The sequence below is a fragment of the Haliaeetus albicilla genome, chromosome 21 (assembly GCF_947461875.1).
Source record: "Haliaeetus albicilla chromosome 21, bHalAlb1.1, whole genome shotgun sequence".
In the NCBI taxonomy this organism is placed as follows: domain Eukaryota; kingdom Metazoa; phylum Chordata; class Aves; order Accipitriformes; family Accipitridae; genus Haliaeetus; species Haliaeetus albicilla.
Genome location: NC_091503.1, coordinates 9,235,493 through 9,258,774, shown reverse-complemented (window position 1 = coordinate 9,258,774; position 23,282 = coordinate 9,235,493). Strand labels below are relative to the sequence as shown.

The 23,282-nt window shown below is 36.8% G+C and overlaps 1 protein-coding gene across 1 annotated transcript in view; it reads left to right on the top strand.

Annotated features, from left to right (window-relative positions):
• CDH9 (cadherin 9) overlaps nucleotides 1-23,282 on the top strand; it is a 95,436-nt gene that overhangs the window by 17,616 nt on the left and 54,538 nt on the right. The window contains exon 2 of the mRNA XM_069808920.1: nucleotides 12,841-13,156. Within this exon, the coding sequence (XP_069665021.1) occupies nucleotides 12,926-13,156 (231 nt within the window). The 5' untranslated portion in view covers nucleotides 12,841-12,925. The remainder of the gene's footprint in view (nucleotides 1-12,840; nucleotides 13,157-23,282) is intronic.

The following is a 23,282-nucleotide window of genomic DNA, read 5'->3' as shown; positions in this document are numbered from 1 at the left end:
TCATATAAACACAAAAAACCTCAGAGCAAACATCAGCTTTAAGTACAATTAAGAAAACGGAATAGAAGAATGTATGCAGTTTCACTGTCTTATAAAGGGAAAAGATATAGTATAATGTTATGGCTCCCTCTTTTGGATCGCACATATCTAGTATTCAATAATAAGAAAATTCATCATGTCCTTAACACCAAAAAAATAACACAAGCCTCTCTGTTTTTCCCCCAGATCCTGCTTAACAGTGATAAATGCAGCCAATAAACCCAATCTTTTTATAAGTTTCTTGCAAAATGCAATTATATTGCAGATCTCTACATTCTATAAAAATAGACATTCATTTCCTAACTAGAACTGTAGCTAGAATACTTTTGAAATACATTAAACATTAGTCTATCAAGTACCTATAAAGACTGGAACATAAAATTCTCTCATGGATTGCTCCTTATTTTAGCAGTGCTGTTAATACAAAATGAAGGAGAACAATAAACAAAAGATTGATGGAAAGCATTTGATCTAACTTACTCTCTGGACAAGTGACCAGAAAGGAACTAATTTTGTTCCTACACTATTACTTCATTAGGAACTGTGAGTCAAAAACAAAATAAACGGCCATTTGGGTTGCTCTTTTAGAATCTCCAGCATAACTGTGACCTAGTTGAAAGTCTACAGACTTATATACATTAGCTTCAGGAAATTTCTGAGTACACTCTTGAAGAATTAAAAGACATATAACATTTTTAGAAGAAAAAAAAATCATTCCTGTAAAATAAAAGGTGTTTTGTTAGATGGGAAAGGTGAGGAAAGAGTAAAACCGTTAAAAGTTATCAATCAACACAGAACAGTGAATCCTGACAGAGCCTAAACTCCTATGGTTTAAGATTTTTTCCTAATGTAAAAGTAGTAATCAAACAATGTTGTCTTCATAGATATAGTTATATTTAATTCTGAATTTGGATTTTGCTTTGCCAAGTATGGGAGGCATATCACCATTATTCTACATTAATATATAGGCATAATTCCACATTACACAACAGGTTCAATTTTCTCCATGTCTCCATGTATGCTGCTGTGAGACAACTAGAAATAAAATTTTTGGAAAAAAAAGGTTCATGAAAAATTCAGCAGCACTATTCAATGACTTCAGCTGTGTCAGCTAGAAGACAGACTTTATTTCACTCAAAAATCCTTCCTATTGCTTTCTTATTACCTTTATATAAAATATTGATGTTAGACAGGTATGTATAAATGTATTTTTCTACAGGCTTTGTTTAGCACTTTCTATTAGTAAAAATAGCCATTCCTCAACATTCATTAAGATATCGTTCTATACGATTAAAAAATTAGTTGGATTTATATAAACTAACTTAAAATTGTTATATCATGATGCCCACCTTAATTATACCGTTGCAGCATGTTTTCCCTTCACAGCATCCAGAATTACAATAGGACAATTACATTTGACTATGCTGCATCATTATTATTCACTCTATTTATTAGTAACTGTTACCATTAAGTGTTTATTTTAAAATCAACATTGTAGTAACGAGATTTAGATGAATTTACATTCTTTTCCATGAAGGACTGCCTGTGGATAGTGCATATGATGACAGTTCTTCAGTTAGGAAAAAAAGGGCAATTTAGCATGCTTTATTGACAGTAGTAATGACACTGTTTCACTGATATTGTGTACCCCCAGCCATATTACTAAAAAGTGACATCAAAATTTGGCTGTAATAGTGATTGCAGAACCACAAAGATAAGAAGAGGGAGGAAATTCACTTGTAGAAGTCTAAGTTTGTTTCATGTAAAATATCTGTTCCTACATAAACCAAGAAAAGGATCAAGAAAAAGTGACTGACATCACATCCCTATGTACAGATTAACTATGCACTTCTTTTTTTCCTGTTACGTGACTGAGTTGATTTGTTTTCTGTGAAGCCAGATATTTTATGACGTGACTTAGCAGTATGGAGCCCAAACACAGCTCTGGTCCCTCATACACCCTTTTGCCTCATCTTTTAGGAATGCGAGAAGGAAGGGAGACAGTCACGGGCATCTGAGTTGATGGAAGAAAGTTTTAAAGCTTGACTATGCACTGCCATTTCAGGCAAAGCTAGACAGAAAAATACTAGAGCAGACAACATAAAGCAAATGCTTTGTTATACCAACTTTTTCCAGTCATATTTATACTCTTTTTTCGCTCTGAAACTGGAACCATATACATGGTTTCATGCAGTTATATCTTTTACTTCTTACTGAGTTTTAATGAAAAGGGCAGGAAAATAGAAGGAGTAATTCTAGAATGCCATCTGAAAGGTACTATGTGTGTTTTGAATTAATCCAAATAAATCACATGAAAATCTGCATGCTCTGGCAAGTCATACTGAGCTATGGACTATTAAAGTCTCAAGTCTGGTTCAGATATTACTAGAGGAAACATATCACATCATTTGAAAGCTAACTGGCATCTTAAGAGAAATAAACTAGTTATTTCTGTCTCTGGTTGCTAGAAACAAAGGAACCAAAATAGTAAAACAGTTGGTATCAGCAATAACAACTGCAGTCTCATCAGAGCATGATTAAATGATTAAATGCATATGCAGATGACATATTTCCCCATCTTTAGACTCAGCTCCAGATGGATCAGAAGTCTTCTGAAGTTGCCTATCATGGTACCAGCAGTAAACCACATATAAAGTCTGTACTAATGGTAGAAATCTGAGGAGGGCAAATTCAGGAAATACTATAGGAAATCTTGAAACCTTAACAGGGGGTATAAAAAAAAAAAGATTAATTTTTAGAGGATTTCTTTCCCCAGAGGGCTTTAAAACTTGAATTAATCAAAATTTCAATATGAAATTGAGCACGGAAGCCAAATTCTGAGCTACTGATCAGAGTTCTTGGTGGGCTTCTCTGCAGGACTGTCAAGCACCAGAGGGAGACTGACTGGCCACATCCAGGCTACTAGCCCCTGGGAGAGGATAAACCCTTAGGAAACAAATAGCAGAAAGGGGATCCACTGGAACAGCATATACACCCAACATCCAGTGCCATGTACCTGTGTGTTACCCTTTCTGTCCTTTCATCAGAGGCTGGGGAATCATTTTGATTTTAACAAACTGCTATAATTAAAGACTGAAAACTTGTTTGGGGAGTTCCATGAACAACTTTTCAATCAGTGCTATGCTTGTGGCTACCCAGTGTTCCGTGGTTATTTGTCACAGTTTTGAGGAGAAAACAGAAGGGGTTATAAATCCTTAAGGATTAAATGTGAGATTGTTTTATGATTATTTTTTTAAATTTATTTATTTAACCAGGGACTCATGAGGAGATCTAACTTCAGTACAGTGGGTTTTCAAGTTGCAGTAAATGGCAGTAGCTTCATGCATACTGTCAGGAATCCTAAAAATCTCAGTGATGAAACTGCTGAAATATTCATTATTTTCTTTAAACTTTCACTTCAATGTTCTTGATACTTGCGGGTTTCAAGGTATCAAATGCAATGCCAACTTTTAAAAAACAGTTTCAGTTCTACCAGGGCCAAGTCGCAGGGACAAAGTCTGAGACCCAAACCAGTGCAACTGTTGGCAACTCTCATAAAGAATGCAATTGTTGCACACATGACATACTGGGGAAAAGTCAGTATAGTATTTGGAAAGGGAAGTCCTGCCTCACAGACCTGTTGGAGTCCTCTGAAAGAGTTATCAAGCATATGGTTAGCTTTGACCTCTTTGATACGATCTAGCTGTGCTTCTAGAAGGCTTTTGACAGGGTCACTCACCAAAGGCTCTTAAGCAGCCATGAGCTAGAAGTGAAGATCCCTGCATATATCAGTAATTGATTAAATGACAGGAACCAGCAGGAAGAAGTAAATAACGAGTTTTCACATTGAAATAAGGTCTGTTGTAGTGTTCCACAGGGATCTGTACCAGGGCCAGCACTGTTCAACATACTCATAAATAAACTGAAAACAGGTTTGAATATCAAGGTGAAAAACTTTGCAAGTGACATTCAGCATAATAAAGCTAAGGGGCCTTTGCAAAAACTTGCAAAAGGAGCTTATGACTATGACTATGCTAATACACTTCACCTGGCAAGGAAACTGGCTTTTGCAATGTAATTGTCCATACCATTTTTCTGTTATTTCAGTCCTTAATATCAGTTTGTCCTATACCAGCTGGCTCTCTCCCAGAAAACTCCTGTCAGTGTTTAAGGACCAAGCCCAGGGTGATTTCTCATAGATGATATAGATAAGGTAACCCTGCTTTGGAGGAAGGCAGGGGAGAGAAGAGGAGAATTTAGCCGTATGGATTTGAGCCTTGCCATGCCAACCAGTCCCTACCTTACAATGGTTTAATAACTATAGTAGTTTGCTACATATACATATATATGTAGTCTATGCTATCCCGATCCAACGCAATACAGTGAATGGACACCAAAATGATGGATGGTGAAATTGTTATGAAATTATGTAAAGCCACACGCATGGTAAACCCCAGATTTTACATTTAAAATAATAAAGTCTGACTATTGCCGTCGGGGAATAACACCGTAATGTAACAACAGATAATAAGAGGAAAACATTAGCCCAGAGCCCTGCAGCAGTCAAAAAAAGCAAACAATGCCATGTATCATGATGAAATTAAGTAGAGAATGTAATTAAGCTGCTGTCTATATATGCATGAAGCACTTGCAACTTGAATACTGCCACAAATTATGATCGTCAATCTCAAAAGATACACCAGAAAAATGGAAGAGATTCAGAGGAGGGCTACAGGTGCAATCAAAAGTATGGCACAGCTTCCAGACAAGGAATGATTAAGCAGACAGTCCCAGAACTTTTCATCTTGGAAAAGAGACAGCTGAAGGAGAAGTTGGTTTAAGTGTATATACTCATCTGTGGCAAAGAGAGTGAAGAGGCAATGACTATTTACTGTGGCTTCCAATGACAGTATTAGCTGTCTAATGAAGCTGTCAGTTACAATGTTCAAAAAACAAACAAAATCTTGCTTTTTACAAGATTGTTAAACTGTGAGTCTCCTTGCAGAATGTTGCAGCTCCTAGAAGCTTACATGGTTTCAAAGCAAAACTGGAGAAAGTTATGACAAAGAGAATCTATTGGGGATTACTAAAAAACTAGTATTTGGAGACTGAGAAAACATAGAGGAGAAAAATCATTATATGCTTGTCCATGCTTATATACTATCATGGATGTCTACTTGTTGAAGACATCCTTGTCTTGGTCTATCAGGATACTAACAGAATAAACAATACTTTATTACACTTATGTCGAGTTTGCTCCATGTTTTGCATTTGTCTTTCATTAATGAAGTCAAATGAGATGCAAGTGAAAGGCTTTTTTGGTTGTTTGTGGGGGTGGGTGGGGGGTTTCTTTTTAAGGAAGAGATTCAGACCTAGAAATAAGAAAAAGGAAAGTCTTTTTCTGAGATCTATATTATTCCTGTAAGTGGTAGAATTACCTTTTATAGGTATTTTAGGGTGCTTATTATGGAAATAAAGGCTGAAGCCTCAGCTGCATCAGACTGCTTTCAGATTAACTGAGATAACAAATAGCAAACAATTATGTTAAACCTATGCACTATTTCTGTGCACATATTCCTGTGCTTGCAAGGGGTCTGCTCAGCTCTGAGGATGAGACTTTCTTGACTTTGTGATCCCACTGGAGACAGCAGAAGGGCATAAAGGGGTCTGAGCTCTGATAAATGACAACATTCAGCAGCTGCTCAGTTCCTTCAGGAAGGAAGCAGCAACAACGGGCTGCAATTACCAGTCTGAATCTGCTAACTACCTTTAATTGGTCAGCAACTGAGCTTTTCCAGTCCGGAGAAGTGAATGTATATTCCCTTGCAGGTAGTAATTAAGTCTGATTTTCATGATCCTTCTCTATATGAACAAGATTTCTAATGACTCAGATGGACATAAGCAAAAAAAAAAAAAAAAAGACGATGGGAGAAATTAATGGGTTTTAAAAATCTGGGAAACACTAGCTTGAAGATGTCTTTATTCTGAGACATTCTGGCTTGTAACAACTTCTCGGGCCATTATACAAGCTGTAGACTCAGAAAGTTTAGCAGGCTCTCCTCCTGGTGCATGCTATGCTCAGGAGACACACAGAGGTAGGAGGCACCTGACATGGAATCCCAGACTGCTTCGTTAGGACCTAGCTGTGTGACCGCAGCGGACTGCTGCCTAATGAAGCAGCAAGAAAGGGGCATTTGGCGAAAGTGCGTAGTCCCAGTTATCAGGAGATCTGGTAAGTACCTCCTGTCATTAACAGTGCTGCCACAGGTGAATCTCATCTGCTTCATGCAGGGACACTGATGAGAATCACCGTGTCTGGAAAATAGGGGTCTACACCTTCGGATACTGCTTGGGTTTGTATCGGGCATATAGAGGGCTATACTGCTTATGAAAAACAAAAACCAAACAAAACCAAACAAAAAAATGCCTTAAATATTGCAGGGTAATATTAAATATTGCCAAGCAGTTTATTGAGACAATCTTAAAGGGGAGGAAAAGAGAAGAATTTTGCTTTGATGACAGCATTTATTTTTCCTCCTGTTTCTGAGGGCTATTCTTTAAAAACCATGAATGTGATGACTGTGTTGCACTTGTAAATAAGGTGTGATATAAAAACTTATAATGCGGCTTCATTATATGATAAGAGTGAAACGTGTCCCCTGTGGAGAAAAATCGATACTAAAGATCAAAGGAGTATCTTCAAAAGGCGTTGCATTAAGAGTTTACAAGTGCTGTATTTCCTAGTTCCCCTCATGTTGATGAAAAGCAGATCATGTAAAAAAAGGTTCATTATTGGAGAAAAAAGAGTCTTCTGTTTTTTTTTAAATGTGAAAATACACACTTCACTTTTGTAAACCAGTGACCTGCTGCCTCAGGAGCAGATATTTTTAAAAGTCTCTTCTTAGCTTCATTGAATACCTTTGCTAACAAGTGAGAGACCCTTATGCAGGATGGGTTGGAAGTGCTGGAGGCTTCATTCACTAGCTGACAAAAGGATAGTTGGGGGAGAAAAAGTCCAGAAACAGTTTCATCCGCACCTCAGAAGAGACTTGCTCCAGAGAAGGGCAGATGGCATTTTCACTGCCCAGGGACAGTTGCTTTAAATCACAGCTGTGTCTCTGTACGAGTCTTTGCCAGTGGGGATTATCCAAACATGAATCAACACATTCTCTTGCCAGATCCACCCACCTGGGGGACTGGCGTCACTCACTGTGAGTGCTGTAGAGAGGGTGACTCAAGCCATGTTGAGACGAATTTGGACCAGTGTCTCCAATGTACATGCCCAAGAGGCTGGTAAAACTCTCAAATAAATGCTAATTCTCTCTTGTCACAGCGAGATAAATGTTTCTTATAATGCACCTACAAGCCATAGATTCATTTGCCTAAAGACATTAATTCAACAGACATTCCAATACAAATTGCTCTTAGTTCACGTTCCCTAAAACTTTATTTATATTCGTGTGACTCCTTGACTCATGTAGCTAAGGGAACCTGCACTGGTATCCCAGACACAAAGAACTGCCTTCAGCTGTTTCCTGGCAAAATTTTCAGCTGAGCTTATCTCCACTGTATATACTGCTGAACAGATCAGCAACCCAATAGGCAAAAAGTGGTTCTGAAAATCTGTTCCAAACAGTTTGCAGCGGGAGCTGCTGAATGGGGAAGTGTTTCTTTTTTAGAGTGGCCCATGTTTCTGTGCCTGAATGGGATCTGAGAACTTGTATTCAAAGAATGGGTGCTCACCAGTCAAAAACCTGTCCCTTAAGTTTTGGGGATCCCTCAAAAGCTACTTCAGCTCTCATAGAAATAAATGAAAATACCTTTCTTGATTCTCCCAGGTTCAGCAAAGGAGGTCCCTCAAGATGCACATTGGCTGTTTTCTTTTCATCCTTTCAATGTTATCCCCCAACCCCATCTTTACCTGTGAAGAGGGGAGAGGGTAGGAAAAAAACTTAGGAAGATGAAAAAAAAAGAGCTTGTTTTTAAAAGTCAGTCATCATTGATACATCCAGTCTATATTCATGTTTGTAGGATGACTACACTCAGAGAATATTTGAGCACTGCAGTCAGAGGGAATCATGTGTATGCATACTTGGGCTATCTTTAATTAGTTTGGGGAGTAATAAAAGTGAACCTACAGTGGCACAGACCTAGCCTCTACCTAAGGCTTGGTATTATTGGTGGTAGCGTGCTGTTTATAGCACAGCCTTTTGTTCCTACAGCTTCACTGTTCTTAGTATTCAGGCTAGGTAGATTAAAGCTGCATTCAGATATTTTGTTTTCAAAAGAAACACAGCCAAAGTCAATGAGATCACTTCCATGCATGCAGGCTACACAAGATTTACACTTGCTATGTCCTGTTAAAATGCATATTTTAGTTTGACAGATTGTTTGGATCATCCTGAACATCAGTTGCATCTTTCCTATTTAAAGAATGGCGAGTGCAATATGAAGCACTGCTGTTGCAGTTAACTCTGCTATTTTTAGCTGTACACAAGCACTACAGCTTTCTTTTAGAACAGAATATTACTTCAGTATTAACAAATGAAACAAACTAATGTGGGATACATTATCAAGTTGCCGAAGGTTAGCCTTTCTTCATGTCATGCTAGTGAGTGACTGTGCTGCACTAATTAAAAACATTGCCATGGCAATTGCTATAGAAACATTTAAATTGGCATCATTGCTAACAAATCCCTGCTATTGATCCCAGCAGGGCTTATTTCACACTACACCTGAAGAATCTAAATAGAATATTTTACATTCAAAAGGACATTAAAAGATACAAATTTTCCAGTTGCTAATGCGCTCAGGAGAATAATGTCTTTCATACAGAGATAATTCATTTACCTGGAACTGTTGTAGGATTCTGATATCAGAATCCTTACTGCAGGGAGAGACTATAATGGTTCTAGGCTACCACCACAGATCCCTCAAACCGTAAAAATAAAAATATTTATTGCCTCCACTCAGATCCTCTCATTTGCAAAGTGGGGAAAGAATGCAGGTTCTCCACAATTTGGGGCATTAAAATGTTTAATACATTAATACTTCATCTTAAAAGAAGTTTCCAATGTAACTAGGAAGAAAACCATTTTCCATTGTTTGACAAGAAGAAGAAGTTGACTGTTGTACTGAGTCAAATGGTGGAAGCAGACGTGAAGCGAGAGGGATTGCCTGTATAACTTTTGATCAGTTGCTTAGAACAAAACCCATTAAAATTATTCTCTCTGGTTTCAGACTTAAGATCTTTGTGCCTCTTAGAAGAGATCAAATTAGATATTTACCATAATGTTCAGTAGTTCCAGACTGATCCAGACGAATAACTCTCTCTCTTTACACCTAATACGTCCAACTATTGTAAAAATCAAAAGTGGGAAATAATAGGCTTTTTTTTTTTTTTTGCCTTTTTTTTTTTCATTCCAAAACCCGAATCTTATCCTTCTTGACATGAAAGATACTACCTTTCCTCTCAGTGGCAGTGAAGTCCTTCTGTTAATTAGCAAGGAAATCAGTAGAGGGCAGCACTACACAGAAAACCACACATTTTAAACAACGTCAAACTGAGTTCTGCCTTGGCTGGGACAAAATATGGGAACCTAGATTCCTCCGAGAAAAACCTGTGTTAAAAAATAAGTGTTTGCGCAGAAATAATTTCTTATAGCAGGCTCAGAGCATCTGTGCACAGTGTATTGTGGTCTCTTGAACATCTGCTCTTACTTTTCCAGACTACACCAGAATCCTTTGTTTCAGTATTAAAATACACCTTCTGAGTCTACCAAACACAATTCCTTACCCACTTGACTTGTAGCTGACTACAAGACCAGATGCATAAAGCCAATGACCACCTCGAAGTATTTCTCTGAGTACAAAGGAAAGAGTAGTATAAACATCTCATGCATTTGAATGAGTATGGCAAGTAGTGTTTGGACAGAAATGAATGAAGGCAATTTCAGGAAATTAAAAACGTGTAGCTTTGAACAAGCAAAAGTGAAGCATCTGAAATTTGAAATTTTATTTCCATTTGAAATTATCACAAAACTGAACATGCAATCACACTTCTTAAAATGGCCAAATGAAAATATATTGATGTCCTCTATCCTTCCCCTGATTTCAAAAAAAAGAGAAAAATAAATGAGACTAAATAATTTGAGTGTTAGATTTGTTTAAGTTTTGAAATAATGACATTTTGAAGAGAAAATGTGAATTGTTTGACATTTTTTGATAACTTATTTTTCACAGCAGTATTCCAAGGCTTAGAGTTTTTGTAAAATATATTTTTAGGATTTTTAGTAGTTTCATAGATTCACTATGTGTTAAAATTTTGCCAAATACATGTATAGTTTTCAGAGCTTTTGGGTTTTTTTGTTTTGTGGTTTGTTTTGTTTCAATGCATAAGAGCTGATATGTTCCAAGAAACTAGAGAAATAAATCAGTCATGATCTTAAAGATATAAACCCATAAAATTTATTGGAATAGTTAAGTAGCAACACATCACTCATACACAAAGCAAAAGCAAACAAACCCAAAATTTGATCAACATGAATATTTGAACGTGCTATCATTCAGAATGTATATGAGATGAATTCTTGAACGACAGTCCGACAAAAAGTGCTGTACTACAGCTGTGAAAGAGCACTGTTTGAGGACAAATCAGGCAAGAGTATCTCAAGAAGAGATAAGAATTCAGAACCATTGGACAAACTTGATAAACTGCCCTTTGATTACTGTATTTTCAAAAGTAGTTCCTGTTGCTGTTTACTTTCATTTTACAATACCTTAACCAGGATCTAATTTACAAAGTCTGAAGAGGCCCTGCCTGTCCTGGATTTGAGGATCTGGATGATCATGTCTTATGCTCTACATTGATAAATAGTTTTATTCAGTGATAAAAAATACTTCAGTCTATATTATACAGGGAATTAGAATAATCAAATTTAGACATGGATAAAAGATTGGTTAAGTGGTTTTCTTTTTCTTTTGATCTGTATCCAGCAAGTTTCAATCACAAGGCAAGATCATGATGTATACAACATGTTTTCCAGTTAATGTCAAAATTAACTGGTATTAAATTAGCCACAGGAGAGTTCCCCTTTGCCCCTCTGCATGCAACAGGAACATACTAAGCATTACAAGGGAGAAAACAAGATTTTGAGTATACCTATAGAATTCAAAGAAAATATATCCACTAATGTATGCCAAAATCTACGAACATTCTTGATTTTATGCAAATAGAGTTAATTTACTCTGTGCTTTGATTCTTCAATTAAAATAAAGAAGTAAAAGAAAATAAGACTTTTCCTGCATTATATCCATGATCTTCTGCATAAATTTGACACCTATTAAATTGTTTGGGGTATTTTTGTTATTGAACATGTTAGAAAGTGATAAATATTCCAAGCCTTCACTTCTTGCTCAGCTAAAACTCTTTTTGAAGTTACTAAAATGCAAAGACTTTGATCCTCCTTCAGGATTGCTAGTTAAGATCCTGAGACCATACAGAATATCATCATTTTAAGGAAAACTTCACACAAGGGCACGATCCTAGCAATTTAATCATTAAGGCCTTTAGAGTACAATTCACTGAATGTTTTCTGTTAAACAGTTTTGGTTCTCAACTGACTAATAATTTTCACAAAAAGCATCTTATTTCCAAAAAAATCTAGCTTTTTGTAGAGAAAAAGACTCCCTTCCCCTCCCCTGAAAAAAAAAAAAGTGAAAGTACCTGCTAGTAATGTCGGGCTGTGGGAGAAAGGAGGATGGATATGTATATTTTTTTTAAATTTCAGAACTTCAGTATTCTAAAACTTCTGGGTGTTGTGGCTTCATGCTACTATCACTGTTCATGGACTAGGATTCCCAAAGCAAATGATACTTCTGCTGCTGAATTGTTTTCTTATGCTTTCTGTAATACGCAATGACAGCTCAGCTAAAGATATGTTAAAGCAAAAGCAGACTTGAGAGGAAATCCAGGTTATGGAAAAGACTGGGACATCAGGCACCTCAGCTGTACTGCCAAATAAAGAATATGGGTTTAAAAAAAAAAAATCTTTGGTTTTGATGAAATGTTGTTTACAAACTTCTACACAAAACATCAATGCCAGTCTCAGAAAAATAATGGCAAAAATAAGGTTCTATATCATGAAAATTCCCATTCATTCAGGAGGGGAAAAAGTAAAATGCATTATAATGCAGAATTCTGTCCTGAATGCAGAATTTTGTTAACCCCAGCAGGACTCCTATGAACTGAAACTTATCTAATAAGTACTTTTTCCTTCTGGAATAAGGAATCTGTTGAAGGCATCAATAATACTTTAATTTTCATATTATGAGTTCCTTTGTTCAGAAACAGAAGCGGATCCTCTGGACAATTGGGAACAAAGCGGGAGAGGGGTTGTATTAATCATGAAGTAACAGAAAATTCAGATGTGCAGACAGTTCTGAAGAGATAGTAAGAGAGCTGAACTGGGAGAGATTACGTTGGAAGGTCTGCTATTTGGGCTGTTTCGTTGTGTCACGATGCTGCTGGTAGCTAAAGTTTTCAGATGAAGAAGCATTTTACTCAGATTGTGTTTTAAATTAATGTCTATATACAGTGTGAGAGAGTGAAATAGAAGAAGATAAAGGAGACATTAAAGAACTTGACTTAAAAACTTTCTGAGTAATTTTTACGGCTATATGTAATTTCCATGGGTTATTGTCATGATCACTAGGCTATTGGTATTCCTGTTTCCCTAAGGCCATGGCCTTAGGGAAACAAAATTATTGCAACTTACTGAAATACTGTTCTCCATTCTGTAGGTCCTACTTGCAAGAGGAATATAACATTTGAAAAATTTGTTCCGGTGAATTATTAGAGGAGTGGAGGCTAACAGCATCTCTGTAAATGATGAGGACTTACTCGTTCTTGACAGTTTTGCTTTGGAGCTGTATGTTTCATGCGATTCATATGATGCCATCCCAAAAAAGGACTAACAAGCACTTACGCAGTGAAAGGATAACAGGATTGTCAGAGAATGATGGAAAAACACTGCACCGTACCAAGCGTGGTTGGATGTGGAATCAATTTTTCTTGCTGGAGGAGTACACAGGTCCCGATACTCAATACGTGGGCAAGGTAAGCCTTGTGTTTAAAGGATTCTTTAGAGGTGATGCATTTGACAGCCTTGGTATTTCCCCCCCTTCTCCACAGTTATTTTGCTTTTTATACAACAATGATCCCAATTTCTAATTTAAGTCAAAAAAAGCATGTCATGGACCACCTGAGGCTTCCATGACTGTTCAAAGTTGTGGGAGAAATGAAGTAATTTGGTGAAAAAAAAATAGGAAACTGTTCAGACTAAAATGTTCCAACTTCTTATTACATATGCCCATGCAAGTTTATCACTGACTCATTTCCAGTTTTCAACTGTTAAATATTAGATAAGGGAATAGAGAAGTTATGCTTTCATTCATCTACCTCGTGTCACTTGCCAGTATACTGGGATGCGTACTTCCTCAAATGAAATATAGAATTCTATTTATTAATAATAAAATTGCTGTCTATGCACAATTCCCAGTATGGATAAAGTGTCTGAGAAGAAAGAAAGTCTGGTTTTCATCATTTCTGCAGTAAATTGAGATCTTTACTTGATGGCTTGAAAGACTTTCCATTCTTTGAGACCTATCTACATCAGCTATTGCCAACAACAGTACCTCTGCACTCCAGCTGTCTGCAGTCCTACCTTTTCTGATAACACACAACTCAAAGATTTCCAGATTTTTAGCCTTTTGTGGTGTCTCACCATCCACAGATGTGCCTTGTGGTCTCGTCTAACTAAGCAATCTTGGTAGAGGCCTTGAATACAGACAACAACCACCCAGAATGACTTACAAATTAAGAAAATGTTAATCTTAATATCTTAAGTTAATTAGTGCCCATTCCAGCTTCTGTCATTCATCCACAATGCTGTCACTAGCTTGGATTTTCAGGTAGCTCTCTCACTTTCTGGTGCCTAACTACCAAACAGATTGAGGCATTTTTAATTAAAAGACCCCAAAATGTTTTTGAATATTGCAGTTGCAGATGTAGCAGAATTTTTGACTTGCAGTAGCAGAAATAAGATGAGAGCCAATAACCCTATTGCTAGAGGCATTTATCAGTGTGTAAAATAGGAAGGTTTGTTGTAGGCAAAGGTGTTTCCAATAAAGAGTGAAGCAACTGCATAGAAAGATTTCTGAAAAAAATTTGGTTGAAAGTATCTTTTAGTATTAAGTAAACTTGCAAAGAAAACATACAATAAGGTGCACAATAATATAGATCTCCATAGCCGTAAGTTCTACCTAAACTCACAAAAATATTTTTTTTGTAAAAATAGAAAGCTGTCCTAGAGGAGAAGCAAGTATCAAACATAAGAGTTGATTCCAGTTTCAGTCCCACTGCTACAGATGAATGGACTCCAAACCATGTATGCCATTCTAAATCTCAAATAAATTAAGCTTACACCAAGACTGTCATCACCATCTCTGTTTCACAGAAGGATTGCCTACATGGTATATTGCAACAGATGCAAACTTATTCTGCACTTATTCCAAACTAACTAAAAGCCGTTGGACCTCATTACCATAGAGCTAAGTCCAGGAAGGAAAACAAATGGCTGTACAGCAGTTGAATCGGAGATGATTCATTTCTTACAACTCAGATAACATGTGGAGATTTTTCACATTTTACTGCAAAATATTGTACAGAGGCCCTGAGGGAGAGGTCAGTATTATTGATCTCTAAACAGATGGAAATCACCCCAAATATTACCCTGTGTTCCAAAGAGATGGAGTTGGATTGAAGGGAAAAACTCCATGTGGTTGCATTAACTTTAGAACAGTTTATGACCTGACAAAATGATCGTAGTTCTGTCCTCAGTGGTATAAACCCACAGTAAATCCATTTAAGTTAGTTCAGATTATCCTAGGTACACGTGACATGCAGCACCAAGAGGGAGCTGCTAAAACAAGAAGTCAGCTAAGGATTTTTTTTTTATTTTTTTTTAAAAAGCAACAATTTTTTTGAACAATATTATTCTGAGAAAGGCTTAAATCTCAGGTTTAGTATTCTCCGCTCAAAGTGATGGTAATTAGCAAACTGGTATGTGTGAAGAGAGAGCACTTTTATTCCAACCCATGGGGACTAGTTCATAGCCAGTATTCTTATCCAGTCCCTCTTTAATATGGATATGCACAGGCAGATGGATTACTGGGGTAGAATAATAAATGTTGTACTAAAAATTAAATAAACTGAATTAAGAAACTTTATCAGCAGAGAAACTTCTAAGGGATCATAGCCATAATACTAAAAAATCAGGTTTTCCTCCCCAGTTCAGTTTTGAAACAACTTTAATCTGTTAGGTCATTGTTTGTGTTTTGTTAGTGATGCTACTTTGTTGATGCTTTATTTTATTATGAGTGCATTCTGTTATTGCCAGTGGGGTAGGATCACTCGGTATGACATAAAGGGATAAAATTTATTTATGAAGAAGGATGGGTACATGGGATGGAGAGCTATTATGTGACAGCTTCACACTTCTCACTCCCGCCGCTCAGCCCCCAGTCCGGTTTAGACCAGCAGCAGGGACCCAGGGGAACTGGACACTTGCTTTGGCCACTGGACTGTCCAAGTCCTGGCTGGCAGTCTGGCCCCTAAAAGGGCACTTCTGCCTTGTGCTCAGGCCCCTCTCGGTGTCAGAGGTTTCTAGAGGGAGTTTTCCCCCCATATCTGAGGTGTTACCATCTTAAGTAGCACTTTTTTAAATTAGATTGTCAGCAGCCAATGGCCTTACTAGCCAAGTAGCCCCAGGACGATCTCTTTCCCCATATTTAAGGCCAAATAGCAGTTGTTACTGCGGCTACTCTCACCCTCCTGTCTCCTTCCCAAATATCTTCCAAGAATGGAAAGTGGTTAACAGCTCCATCATCCCAGATGTTTTTGTTTCTTTCCTGCACGTACCAAACCAATCTAAGCAGTTAGAGTGGAAGATGCAATCACGGTCTCATTTATCTGAGTGGTGCTTGTGGGTAGGCTTCACCCCGTGACAAGAAGTAACTAAAAAAGAGCTCTGGTGTACTTGTAAGGTAGATGAAAAACCCAACTCCACACAAACTTGGTGCATGGCTCCCAGACTGCTAGCAGGGGTAACATGGTGTTAATGGACTCTGAACAGCTAGAACAGAGCTTATGTTCCCAATTATAGTTAGATAGCTTTTAGACAAAGGCTGTGGTAGTGATGATAGGTGACATAAAATGGAGACCAGTAAGTGCATCTAATGCACTTAGCAGAAATAGAAAATATTGTTTGATGAGCAAAAAAAGTTAGCATTCAACAGCTGCCAAAAGACTTGATGGCTAGAAAAATTGTAGTAAGGAAATTATTCAAAGAACAGACCTAAACGACAAACCGCCCTTCAGGGACAGGGCATATATGCCTTGCTAATGTGATGGGAGTCAAAAGTAAATCCAGACAACCTACAGTATATCCATCATGCATCTTTCTTTTCTTCTTCCAACTCAGAGGACCCATCTGTCTCATATACTGGTGCATGCATAAAAAAATAAGTGCATAGGAAGTTATAAATCTGTTAGGTCCTATTACTCATACCTGCAACAATGCAAGACCTGCTTACAACATCCTTTCATTTCTTATCCTTTTAAATTATATTCAGGAAATGCTTACAGTAACCAGTGGCTCCATCATGCTAGGTGTTGTATAAAAATTGGATAGGGAGAAAAACTTTGCTCTGGAGAGTTTGCAGCTGAAATATTTAGTCAGACACAGGTAAGGTAAGCAGTATCACAGTCCTGTTTAAAAATTTGGCCAAGAAAAAAACCCTAAAAATTTCTAAAACATAAAAATGACCATATTCTTTCAAGATGCCTGTTGCCTGGTGTGATCGTTGAATATCTCAGTGAGATGATCAGTGTGAGGAATTTTCAGAGGATGTAGTAAGGGGAACTGTAAAATTCCTTCTGCCTACTAAGAATTCACAAAAAAGAAAAAGTGGATTGCAATATAACATTCAGAGTTAAATGTTTGAGAGAAGTTTCTTTTTAAAGGAAAAGAAACAACTGGCATTTTGTCTGTGAAATACGAAGGGGTTGAGAAAATAAAACACCTGACTGTATAGCATACTGTTGCATTCCTTGGTTTCTGGGATGTCCTTTTCTTTCATTAGGGAGGGGCCATAGATCCAACTTCTCAGCTGCTACTAACTTTAAGCGCCATGCAGAATCCAAGAAATTAAATCTAAACCATTGACCTTCTATGAGAAAATCCTACCAAATTTACTTACTTCCTAAACAAACAATCCAAAGAGATAATAATCTAAAAAAAAGGACATGCAATTTAGGAAGTATTAAAATGTTGATGGGGATGATGTTCATTAATTAAAGAAAAAGCTAATAAAATGCACAGAAGGCTCTAACCAAGTAGCCCTTTAGGGATAATTAGTTTTATATTCCAAAGTTAATACTGATTTTATGTGTCTCCATTCCTAAATAACTTACCTGATAACCACTGAATGGGCATCAGTTGTGCAAAATGCCAAATATCCCACCCCTTTAACTGCAGTATTATGAAACATCCCTAGGTGGGAAGAAACTGGCCTAATCAGAATCATCAGCCATTTTGAAAACCGTAGTCCTTTATGCTTTGCAAAGTGATTTCAAGAGACAAGAGATTTTCCTTCCTTTAAGTCACTCCTTTTACATGAAAGCTAGTCTCTCCCTATATCAAACAGGCACTTTGCTAATCAAAGGCTGCTAATCTTGATGGGCAGATAATGTGTGAATTTCTATGCAATGTATGTTAGACTCAAATCAAACACCTGTCATAACCCAGCTTTTAAAAATAATAAACAAACAACAACAACAACAACAACAAAACCACTTTTGTACACCACCTGCAACCTTTCTTTTTCATATTAAGGGGGGAAATACAAAATCAAATAAAAAAGAATTGACACTGCTCAAACTTAGCTGCTCTGTGAATAACCTTCTGTTTTGTAACTTCCATAAAAATAAATTAACTAAGTTTTGCATATCATAAGCATTATTTAAATTGGATGTAAACTAAAAAAACCCCCTGTTCTACCTCCAGTTATCCTGTGAGTTTTATTCATGACATTTGCCTGTGTGTCTTACTAAGAAGTATAAAGTGAAAAGAAAAATATTCAGAGGGTGGGTTTTTACGGGGGACGGTTTGTTTTGTTTTGTTTTATTTTTCGGGGGGTGGGGTACAGCATATATCTGCCACATAACTTCTGCTGCAAAAATATTTTTTTATTAATTATCTAATATTGTTTTCTTTATGTACTGAATTTTATCTTAATCTTGCCTTTAGAGTATGTGAGACAACTTACTTTTTTACTTGTGCCTTTAATCAATTTATGCAACTAATCCATAAGGATTTCTTTACAGCATTTGTTATTTTCCCTCCACAGAGTCAGTTTAAGAACCACCTATTCTTAGGATGAGAGAACATACAGGTGCACTACCCTTTCAGTGTTTCAAGTGTGCCCTCCACTTTGTTAAAGATGCAACCCACTTGTCTCATTTGAAAAACTGTTGCATTCAGTACAGCACCTAAATGTTGCTAAAACCAGTGTGTTTCTTTGACATCTTTTGTCTTAGCAGTATGATAAGTTTCAAAAAACCAACAGAATCAGAAACAATCATATGTTGCTGACATATAGTCATTTAGAAGTGTAATTCAACTGGGGGAAGATTTTGTCACATTCTTAACATGTTCCATCTAGCATGTGCTATATCCCACAGCCATCTTTTAAAACACAGATTTGAAGAAGATTTAATAACATATTTTCATTAGAATCTCTGCTCTTAAAGTAAAATCAGTATTTTAAGATTAAATAAAAGAAGAAAAATCAGTGGGGTCTCCTGGGTCTCATCCTTTTGTCTTTACTTTCCTCTCTCGGTCCCCAAGTTTCTCTTTGTCTTTGAATGAATACTGCAGAAATAATGATGTATCAAAACAGAAAGGAAAAAAGCCATAAGGACAGAAAAGATCAGAGATAAGAAAAAGAGACTGACCAATATTTTAAAAAATAAGAAACGTAAAACCTATTTGATTCTAAAATTAATAGATTCATAAATTATCTCCACTTACATTGCATTCTTCAGTTAGCACATTTTTTCAACAAACATTTGATCTAATTTCAAGCAGCCATATCTCTAGGCAGTTGAATCCCCCAAATAAATCTAAAATGGAAACAGGCAAACCAAGAAAAAAAAAGGTTAAAAAAAATGCCACAAGTCCCTCTCTCCAGATACATGCATAACTTAACTACAAATACTGATGAAGAGCCATAGCTTTACTTGTTTAAAAATAACTTATTTTCTGAAGGCTTCCGTCGTAAACCTTATTGAAAAATTGCTGGAAGAAAAATTTTTTTTGTCAAAAAATAGTAAACCCCAAAGTTTTCAATAAAATTTTATTGCTGCTTTTAGAAAGAAGGCTGGAGGGCCAGGGAAGAAAACGTTGAAAGACAAACGTGACATCTTCCAAAAACAATAAGACTTTTTTCTTGAAAAAGAAAAGGACAGCAGCTCATTTCTGACAACCTACATACATTTTTAATTGAAGTTTCAAAAATAGTGAAGAGATCTAATCACAACATGCATATCCCAGGTGTAAACAGTTTAAATATGAAATACCTTGAATGTTACATTGCAATGATAGGCCTAAGCTAGAATTTTGCAAAAAGTTGGACATCATATTTCACAAAATAAAGATTAATGTCTGAAAACAACTGCAATGATCAGACTTCAAATACATGAATAACAAGAGTGAGTTGGCATTGTTTGGTACAGATAGAGCAGCTGTCATGAGATCTGACAGCTTCTGTTTATTCAACTACATAAAAGAGTGCTAAAAAGATAATCTCAAGTTTTTGTCATGTTCAGGGCAAGAAGTTGGGTTCATAGTGTCATAAGGTTGATTTACATTCAACATCAGGAAGAAGTTTTTGTTGGTAAATACGGTCAATACAGTGAAGTACTAGCTAAAGATCACTCAGAAAGACAGGAGTCTCTTGATACTGGAGGTTTTCATGACAAACTAAAAAACAATGTGCCAGGAAGTCCACACTGATCCTTCCTGGAGGCAGAAGGATGGCACAGATTATCTCTTTTGGTCTCTGTCTCTTCTGTTTTCAAGGATTCTGTGTGAGTTTTTCAAGTTCAAATGCTAAATCAGCTCAACTGCTTGTGAAAAGCAAAACTAAACCAAGAATAAACCCAAAGACATAAGAAATGAGGGAATCCTCAAGCTGTTTATTCAAAACTCTTCCCCTTCCCTTTTCCCTTTTCCCTTCTCCTTTCCTGTCCTCTCCTCTCCTGAGACAGAACATCCAATATGCAACGATTTTCAAGTTAAAAAAAAAAGCAGAAAGCTGCCAACTATGTGCCTTTAAAGACCCCTTGTGTTTAACTGAAAAAGGAGAATTTTCAAGATAATTTTTAAGAATTTAGCAAGGCTAAGTGACAACTTCATCCACAGCATAGTTACAGGCATCTGAAAAATTACCCAGCTACTTGTAAAGCCAAAGCCAATACAAGACAATTAAATAAAAGCAAAACAATAATAATTCCCTGATTCTTTTCCCTTTTCCCTGCCATGCTTCTCCTCTCAGGTGTGGAAAAATTACACTCACCAGATACCCAACATAGCAGCAAGGGGTACTATGTGGAGTCTAGTTTATTGTTCACTACAGCACTTGCTCTTTGCTTAGTCACAGCTCCCCTTCTGCGGGGATCTCCTGAGTGTGCTCAGAGCACCCGTGGGTGGGCCAGGACAACAGTAACGGGGGGCTGGGGCCCACGGAGGTCCCCCCTGTGGAGTTTGCTGGGATGGAGGGTGCTGACAAGCTAAAGAAAACCGAGCCTTGAAGTAAAACCACCTGATTTAAAGACGAAGTGGGCATGAAGACTAGAGTTCTCTTCTGTCTTCAGTGGTAATTTCCAGTTGCCATTTAAAATACCATTTTCATTTTAATAAAAACCGGCTTTTCTGAGCTTAAAAGCCTCTTGGTCTTGGCAAGCTCCTTATGTGAAAAGGCCTAAGCAGCTCTGCCTAAAAGATCTAGCTGGCTCAGGAACCTGCCACAATAGGTAATTGTTATTCATAGAATAGCCCTCTCTTCTTATTACCACTTCATAGGCTGGTATTTCTCAGCCTTGCAGCTTTAAACCTGTGGGAAGAGAAGATTAGACTAGTGGCAATCTGCAGACCTATCATTATCTGTTATCAAGCAATCATTTATTGTGCGCGAAAAGGTGGGAGGGTGAGGAAAATGTATTTCACAAGATACTTTTCATGATGTTGTATATTTATTGCATTGATTACATTATGGGAGCGATTCCGAAGAGGGCAAGTATTTTGACTATATTGTGGTTTACCGGTACCTGCCAACCTGGTGATAAAAAGAGTGCAAAACCCATCAGAGCAAATCAGTATGTGACTACTTAGAAAGGGCAATTTGACTGCATCAGAGGGTGGTATTGTGCAACATCTTGTCTGTTGGAGAAAGGTTTATGAATAGTCACCCTGAAGACAAACAGAGGAGCTGTCAACAAGCAACTGTCAAGAACAGCATGTTTTGTCTTCCTGTACGTGTCTGATACATCAAATCCTGTCCGTTGCAGAAATCATCATACATTTCAGCCTTCTAGAAACTGAAAAATATGTTAGTCTAGCCAATGTAATCAGTCAATTTAACACTATGCTGGGTATCAATCAAAAGAGGAATTTGTGATCTCTTATCAGTTATAGAAATATGTAACTACAGTCAAATCCTTGCCGTATGCATTGCTGTAGCAACATAAACATACTGGGCTAACTTCTGCTCTGTCTTACATCAATCCATGGTCAAGAAGCTCTGCTGAAATCTCTTTTCTGTTTTTACACAGCAGAGTGTAATGAAAAGAGTGAGAAAGCATTCCAGCCTCCATGAACATTTGAGAAGTTATAAATTCCTTCCTATCTTGCTTCACATTTCAGGGACAACAATGCCCATTTTGGATGGAAGCCATCAGCCCATTTTTGTCAAATTGGGAGTGTGAGGAAATGACAATCAGGCTCATAATATTAAATGAGTTTTAGCCTTAACTGAAGAGAAATTCTTTTTATGTGTTCTCCATTTCCATAGAGGGAACCTAAGGAGAAATGACCTCAATTCCCCTCTGTTTAAGTTGTAGAACTCTTAACAAAATCTCAGAGAGGTCTTTGGACTGGTTGATTCAGATACAAGAGTAAAGTTGTAGCCCAAACCCTGCCATAAAAATAATTAGTGATGCTGGAAATAATTATTAATAAAATTTGATTGAATATTTGCTTTATGTATATTTTGCTTTATTTTTTTCTGTCTGTAAAATGCAATTGCCAACACTTGTCTAATGAAGCTTTTCCTCAGAACATGTCTATGTATGAGGTGTTCCCACACAATGTTACAAAAAAAGCTCTGGAATATCATGAAAACAGCCATGAATCAGCCATTTGATTGAAAGCAGGGCTTGGAAGTATTTGGTTGAATAAGATAATCAGGACACACTATGAAAAGGAGAAAAAAGAGAACTAAATATTTAATAGCTACCTACTTGGTGAACAGTGTGTGAATGCTTGAATTTGTGATATAAATGATTGCTTTAACTATGCATTCCTAGTGCATAAAAATGATAAACACAGAAGTATTAAGTAGGATATTGTTATACTTCTACTCAAGCATTCATAAATTGCATTTACCTAACTTCAAATTTGTGATTGTTGTCACCACCTGTAGCCATTTTTGCCCCTTGAACTTTTAGCTGTTGTTACATATTTCTGATTAAGAGCTGAAATAGATTTAGTTTCTAAATATTGAGAACAAATTTGTTTCTTATAAAAAAGTTCTAGTTTACAACTTCTATGCAGCTTAAGTGGAATTAACACTACTATATCACACTGATAAAAATGTTGCAACTACTGATGCAAGCTTTAAAAATGGTGCTTTTCTGATAGTTCAGTCTTAGAGGGATTGTGGAAGTAAGCATATTTTTCTTTTTAATAAGCATTTGTGATGAATAAACACTGTCAAATACCAGGAGGTAACAGAGCATTAAATGTTCAAATATAACTGGGTCAGGTAGCTGACTGATAGGACTGAATTAACAAATGAAAAATAAAATACAGAAAGTATTTGCTTACCTTGTCTCTCTACCACTG